Below are 7,430 nucleotides of genomic sequence, written 5' to 3'. Positions count from 1 at the left end.
GGTATTTAGATCACAGAGCTGAGCCTGAAAGCTCCGCGGTTGTCCCGTACCGCGTATGGCATTTTAGCCCAGCTCTGAAGGTTCCCAGGTCTCTGCCAGCACACCTGAGCATTACCTGTCTGCTTCTGAGAGAGAAACGGCGTTGCACAACCCTGGAGAGGGATGAGTCCACAGTGCGTCTGTCCGGGCTCGCTGCTGAAGGCGGTACTAGGAAAGGAGATGAAGGTGACTGCCATCGAGCCTCCTTCCTTGCACTAGCAATGGCTTCCAACGGGTTTCTCCTATTCGGAAAAGGCAAACCTGAGTGCCAACGCTGTGTGGGTCACTGTCTCATGGCTTCTCACCCCACGTGGCCTGGAAATGGAGACTGCAGCAAGTTGATAATCCACTGAGTAGAAGTGAAGAGTAGCTGAACAATAAAGAGGTGATGGGTTTTTTCCCTCTCTCCCCCTTATTTTCTGACTGAGGTGCTGGTTCGTGCCTGGGAGAAAATGATGAGCTTTTTCATTGCCTTTATCATGACGTTCTCCGATCTCCAGCTGCCAGCCTGAGACGTGTTCATGTGCTCTGCACCTTGTGGCTGCTACGCATGTCTCTCCCCCGGCGGGAAGGATGTCAGTGGAACGACTGGCACCGTCCTGACCGCAGTTCCTTGTAGACGCAGCTTAAGGATTTGTGTCATGAACAAAACCTGTTTTTTAAATCATGGAGCCTATGACACTCTTACACGGGTAAATAGTTTGTGCACAGCAAGCCTGACCCATCAGATTTATCTAGGAATATCTAGGAACAGGGTTGATTATACACCAATGCAAAGCTCTGAATATACAGAAAAAGCTACTTCTCATTTGTTCTTCACCTGGAAAGACAAAGGAGAATGATTTGCGTGATGTGGATCCCCTGGAGTCCCTTGTTCTAGCTGATGTGTTGTGGAGTCAGTTCCAAAGATAGGACCCAAGCCTGGATCTTGCAGGCCTTGGGATAAAATGGTGTTGATTTTCCTTCTGCTGTTCCTGTAGTAGCAACTATAGTGGGATAAGTATCTTTTACGATGCGACTACCCAGCTACAGTAGCTCCTTTCTGCTCCGTGCAGTGTAGTTTTTAATTTTTGAAGGAGGGACGCAGTAAGAATTTAAGGGAGAATTGCTATGTGATTTAGGAGGAAAAGTAGAAATGAGATGGTGAGGGCTGAACGGAGCATCCTGAGAAGGAGGTAACTGGGCTTTAGGGATATTCTGCTTGTGTGAGAAAAATCATATTCCATCAGAAAGTACATACCCAGAGAGGTGAAGCAGTGAAGGTCCGCCAGCGGATGGTAACCTCACCACCCACAAGAGCACACCATTTTTGTTCATTTCCTGCACAGTGATTCCCAGATGAGTTGTGGGACCAGCAGAGGTGTGGCTGGATGAGTTGCCTGTCTGGTCTCTGGGGCTGCCCTAGCACGCCTATCTGAACTGTGATATTTCTGCGGGGAAACAATCAGCCCTTTGAAGTGAGAACTGACTGGGCAGCAGCTGAATGATGCTGATTCTTTATTTTTTAGCAGAGGTTAAGGAGCCTAAGCAGCATCAAAGCTCTGCTTTGCTGGGCACTGTGCGCAAGCAGACAAGAGAGATGATTTTTACCCTAAAAAATGCACAATCTAAAAATCGTAGAATAATCAAGGCAATGAAGACGGGACTGTGCTGTGAAGCGCATGACAAAAGTGCACGCTTGGCTTGGTAGCATCCATCCTGACCAGAAGTGAGCAAATTTTCCTTGGCCGCTTCTCACCCAGCCTTTAAGGTGATGATGAGGATGCTAGGACCCTGGGAGTGCTCCTGTGTTCTGCTCAGGAGGAAAGCAAAAGCTTTGGATGCTTCCTCCTCCCCGTTGGTCCTGGGAGGCTGCTGCTGTTGTTTGGGTCTGGGAATGATACGAGGAGCCTGTCAGGCTGCCTGGGCTGGGATCAAGAATAGCAAGGGGAGCCAGCCCCGAGAATGGGCCTCAACACCCCCCCCACTCCCCCTCCCGTCGTGAGAATAAAAAGAGGGCATGCGGTGAGATGCAGAGAAGGAAAAGAAGGGCAAGGAGCAGAAGGTTGGGGTTGTTGATGCCGTCTCTCTCAATTTATCCCTGATTTAGCCGAGAATTTCAGCATTTCTGCTCTCTCTATAGAGAGCAGGGAAGTCTGAGGCTGTATCAGAGGTATCCACCACCCAGCCGATCGGTCTGTGCTTTCTAGCACACCAGTTCCCAGAGGAGTCTCCAGCCTCTGCATGATGATGCTCACTGGCACAGTAACTTCTGTCGTGTCACATCGGAGCCCTGGTCACGGGGCAGAGGTAGGATCAGCGGGAAGGACTGTAAGAGGAGGCAGTTTCCAAAGCTGGCGGCAGGACTCGAGACAGGGAAACAGAGGTGGAGTTGGCATGGGGACACACTGACTTCCAAAACAATGGCTGCCAACAATGGAAGAGAAGAACTGCGGATGAAGAGTTTGGGCAGAACGCTGGAGAATATTCCCTGTGGAGGAACCCACCCTGCAAAAGACGCTGTGTTAGAGGTCATGAAAATAGCCATCTGTCCAATGATTTAATGTGAGTGATGCTGATCTCTAAAATAAAGGAGAACTGAGCAAGCCTTGTGCGTGTGCAGAGAAGATGGTTAGGGTTTCATCTACAGGAGAGAGGGTTTTGCATTGGAGAGAAGCTTCTCTGTCTTTCTTCTGTTTCGTCCTGCTTGTTCACATCTCTTTTGTTTAATTCAGGTGTGGATCGCGTGGCTTGTACAGATGCATAGAGCCATTGGGTGAAGACTACATGTTAGAATGCTGTTTTCACTCGGTCTAGCCTGAGCTTCAACCACTCACGGTGTGATTTTGGCAGCTAGTTTGGGAAACCAGGGAAGGAGCAACCAGAAACTCTACAGATATCGAAAACCCCATCAGCCAGCTGATAACCTGACCAGCAGCTCTCCCCGTTACAGGCAGGCTGCGTTATCCTCATCCACGTTGGCAGGATTTTAGGATTGCATGGCTAAACGTGCCATAGATGGAGTTACATTTCTGGATTTCTTGTGTAACTGGAAAGCCGAACTGGTAGGTGAACTTGTACCGCACACTGGATATAGGCTACTTGGGGAATACATGACTTGTTTAGTGCTTGAGCTCTGCAGCTTGAGGATGTTGAGCAAGAATGCATCATCTTAAGTAAAATGTAAAATAAAATTATTAAGCCTCTGGGTTAAAGGCTATCATATTACCACAGAAAAACTTAAAAATAGGTACAGAACCCAGAAAGGGAGTTACTGTTAATCTCTAGGGGTGACTGTTATAAACATGAAATTAAGCTTTTCTCTTAGAACCATAAAAGCCATTTTAAATAGACATTCTTCAAGTCCCCTTTAGGACTAACATCGGGTAATATACACACACAGGAATGTGGCAAGCAAAAATAGTCACAGCTGGTAGAAGAAAAATACTGTGAGGGTATACGCTAGATTAGAATACAGGATGCAGAAAGATGAGGAGTTGAAATGGAAGAAAAAGCATTTGCACTGAGCAATAATACAGTTTATTTGTTAGTATAGTAAGGTGCCTTCCTATGGAATTAGCCTCTTGATTCACTGCCAGTGCTGTTGCTCACTTAATTTAGCAGCAAATGGGGGAAAGTGTGCATGAGGAAAAGTGTTCGCTTCATTTAACGTTCCTGGTTCAACCCAAAAATGTTACGTTTGAGGCAACTGAAATTTTTTGCCACTTACAATTGTTTGAGACTAATAGCTTTAAACCAGTCTGAAATTAGGAATTTTGGGAAGTGGAATTACAAATTCAAAGATGGTACACGCTAGCTCTTCCCCGCACTAGGCTGCTTCACGGAGGCCATGCTTTCTCCTCTCTCCACCACACATAACATGGGAGACCCGTGCTGCCCCTCCAGCAGAAGCCCTGTGTGGGAAGCCGGGCTCTCGCTGCTCAAATCGCTCCTGGCTATTTAGAGAACACCCCTGTCCTAACAGCCGTTTGCTCGTCAGAACAGCTCTAACCCCCGTGCAGGCAGGCATGTAATACACTGAGCAGGCCTCAAACTCCTCTTCCTCACCCTACCCGAATGTAAAGGTTTTCACGCTGTTGCAGCCGTGGAGTTCATGAGGAATAAAAAAACATGTTGCAAAAGAGAAGACAAGCTACAGCCACCAACCTTTCAGAAATATACACACACAGCATGGAAACAGGAAACATAACAAAACAAAATATACTTTATTAAAATTAAGCATGTTAGCACCTCAGTGTAACCTGGAAAAGTCCAACAGTCCAGCAGTTAACCAGTCCAGCAGGCCAAATGGCTGAACGTCCTGAAGTGCATTCCAATGGTAGAAAAAGTACCACGACTTACAACACGCACGTTCTCAAGAAGCTAGGATGCACAACCGGTCTCGTTTGTAGGGAGAGACGTCGTGCTGCCTATTGTCTTGATGGGAGCGTAGATCTGCTGGACCAATTACATATGTTAAATCAGATGGTATAGCAGGTATCTGCTTTCCCTAAAAAAAAAAAAACAAACCAACAAACAAAAAAATCGCTGCTTACTTGACTCGCAGGAAAATCAGTATACCATGGAGCTGAAGTTAAGAGCTACATATCAGATTGGAGAAAATAAATTAAAATGAAATAATGGGAAATACTTAGTTCATGAATAGACCTGTAGTATCCTTACGGTCAACCATCCAACTCAGTACACACGTTAATAGAAAAATGACCCATGCATCACATAGCAGGCTGTGACAACCAATGCCTTTAGCCGAACGGGCTACATGATCAACAGACAAACCTCCAGCTACCAAATCCCACTGTGCCCTTTTGTTCGGTCATACAGAGTATCGAAACAGACAGTTGTAAAGCTACGTTACCAGTGTTACAAAGATGACAATATTTTCAAACTAAAGATACTTTTTACATTTAGAAAATACTTCTATAAAATTTAGTAAAACTGACATCCCGATCTACCGAGCGTAACGCACTCTGATTACAGGAGAAAGATCTCACAGACCCAGAAGACACCTGGGCATTCCTCCCTCAAAGGTAATTATGGGCACACTGTGGTGAACTGCCTTTTGTTTTCAACATCCATCGCTATTGAAGGCGTACCCCCTAAGTACGCATCGCCACAGAGCTATGCAGGTGCACCAGACACCCTCCTCTTCCTCCTCAGCGCCGGGGCATCTGTTCCACTGGCTAACCTGGAAGTACACATTCAGGCCAGACTAGTAGCTTTGCTGCCCTCACTCCACCCTCTTTCTAGCCAATGTTGATTTGGTTTGCTGTTGCTGAAAGTGAGGGGCCTAGTGCTGGCTAGAAACAGAAACTACACAATCATTCCACATAGATTTGTTACAATACTCTTAAATCTTGTTTTAGAACACGCAAGCTCGTTTCAGTAAGGTCTTGCCTAATGTACAGATTATTAGTCACGCCAACTAGTTTAGGATTAGACAGCAAGGGTTTGCAACCACTGCAGATAAACTCGCTTTGCTTCTGTTTCACCCCGGTTCTCTGAACGAAAGCCAAGGATTTAAATTCCGACGTGTTACAAAGCCTCCGTTTCATTAGAGGGAGTTCTTAAGCCAATGAGATAAACTACAGCCGTCAAATGCCACCGGGTTCTTTGTACCAGATCGTAATCCTTACTAGTGTTGAGAGCATCGAGACATCTGTAACAAATACGTATGTATTGCGGAGAAAGCAAAAACTATATAGCACAAGAGCACTCTTTAATCTGGGGATTCTTTCACGCTAGAAACAGCAGTCTTTTATGGCATCAGTAATTTACTGAAGAAACACATCACCCTGAGAGGGTTTCTAAAGCTTTCCTCATGCCTCTGCTAAGCGAGGCCAAACGCGACATCGTTGTTTGTTCCTACGAAGGGTACAGTGCCAACCACGCTGCCAGACACGCCTTCTCCAGGGGTAGTGTTGCTGCTACCTCACTTAACGTAGAGCGAGTTTATTTGCTGAAAACTGATACCCTACGTCCACTTAGTGGTGACACGGGTCCCATCTACACTAAAAGAAGCGCTTTCCGCCGCTGTGGGCACAGAGAGGGTGCTGATGGGCCCGGCATAGGCGGGACGCTGGCAGGCGCCCGCAGTGCTAGCTCTGGGGTAACGTCAGATCGGTAAGGGGGCTCGGCACCGAGCTGACAGCGGCTGCCCCGTCTGGGCAGGGGAATCCGATGGCGAGGGCTTGCCCGGCTGGGGGCCGCTTCGGCGGGGGCAGGAGGGACCGGGCAGCGGAGAGCCGGGGGGGCTGCGGGGCCGCAGCCCATCCCGCCTCCGCTCTGTCCCAGCGCCTCACCGAGGGCGGCAGAGGCTCCGGGGTGGAGAGCCCCGTGCCGTGCCGGGCATCCCCCCGGGCCGGGCCGGGCCCCGGCGGCCCTCAGAGGCCGTGGCGCTTGCGGGTCCCGGCGCTGGCGGCGTGGAGCAGCCGGTCCTTCTCGCGGATCTCCTCGCGGAGCTGGGCCTCGGCCAGGCGCAGGCGGCGGATGCTGCCCTTCATCTCCTTCATCTTCACCTCCAGCAGCGCGATGATGTCGCGCTGCTCGTTCAGCTTCCTCAGCAGCTCCTCCGACGTGGTGCCCGACGACAGCGAGTACGAGTGGTCCGGGGGGCCGCCTTCCACCGGGCCCTCCTCCCCCGCCGCCGCCGGCAGCCTCCCGGGGCCGGGGCCGGGCCCAGCGGCCGCCCCGGGCCCGAGCTCCACCTGCACCGTCAGGTCGATGGGCTTCACGTCCTCGGCCGCGCCCCCTGCCGGGGCCTCGGCGGCGGCGGCACCGGGGCCCTGCGCGGCGGCGGCGGAGGCGGCGGCGGCGGCGGCGGCGGAGGCGGCGGGGCGGGGGCGGCGGGCGGCCCGCTGCGCCTTGCGCTCGTTGACGCCGCGCAGCGGGAAGATGGTAGGGACCCGCACCAGGTAGGACTTGCGGCCGCCCTGGAAGTGCTCGCTGCAGACGCGGTGGCCCGTGGTGGGCTGGAAGGTGCTGAAGCAGCCGCTGACGCCCGCCCGGGAGACGTTCTTCAGCCAGAGCCGCCGCAGCTCCTCGTCCTTGGGGAAGGTGTAGAAGTGCAGCGCCTTGTCGCGGTGCGAGTTGTTGTAGCAGCCCGGCACGCAGCAGGTGAAGCCCGGCATGGCGGGGCGGCCTCCCGGGGGGGGTCGCCCCTGGGCGGCCCCGGCGGCGGGGAGAGCGGGCGCGGGGGGCCGCCGCCGAACTACAGATCCCACAAGGCCAACCGCGGCCTCTCGCCGCCCGCCAACGCCGCCCGCCGCGGCCGCACCGGAACTACGCGGACCACGATGCACCGCGGCGGCGGCGCCGCGCCGGAACTACCCGCCCCACACTGCGCTGCGCCCCCGCCCCCGCCGACTACCGCTCCCAGGGGGCGCCGCGGCGCC

General features: G+C 52.0%; 1 protein-coding gene across 1 annotated transcript; it reads right to left on the bottom strand.

The window, feature by feature from the left end:
- Positions 1 to 4,225: 4,225 nt before the first annotated feature.
- On the bottom strand, positions 4,226 to 7,373 carry THAP11 (THAP domain containing 11). Its single transcript, XM_075160834.1, has one exon. It carries the CDS (start codon positions 7,164 to 7,166, stop codon positions 6,420 to 6,422), a length of 747 nt encoding a protein of 248 aa, XP_075016935.1. The 5' UTR covers positions 7,167 to 7,373; the 3' UTR covers positions 4,226 to 6,419.
- Between the last annotated feature and the right edge of the window lie 57 nt (positions 7,374 to 7,430).

Source organism: Calonectris borealis, chromosome 12 (assembly GCF_964195595.1).
Source record: "Calonectris borealis chromosome 12, bCalBor7.hap1.2, whole genome shotgun sequence".
Classification (NCBI taxonomy): domain Eukaryota; kingdom Metazoa; phylum Chordata; class Aves; order Procellariiformes; family Procellariidae; genus Calonectris; species Calonectris borealis.
Note: the sequence above shows the minus strand (reverse complement) of the source record. Positions and strands in the feature narration are given on the sequence as shown.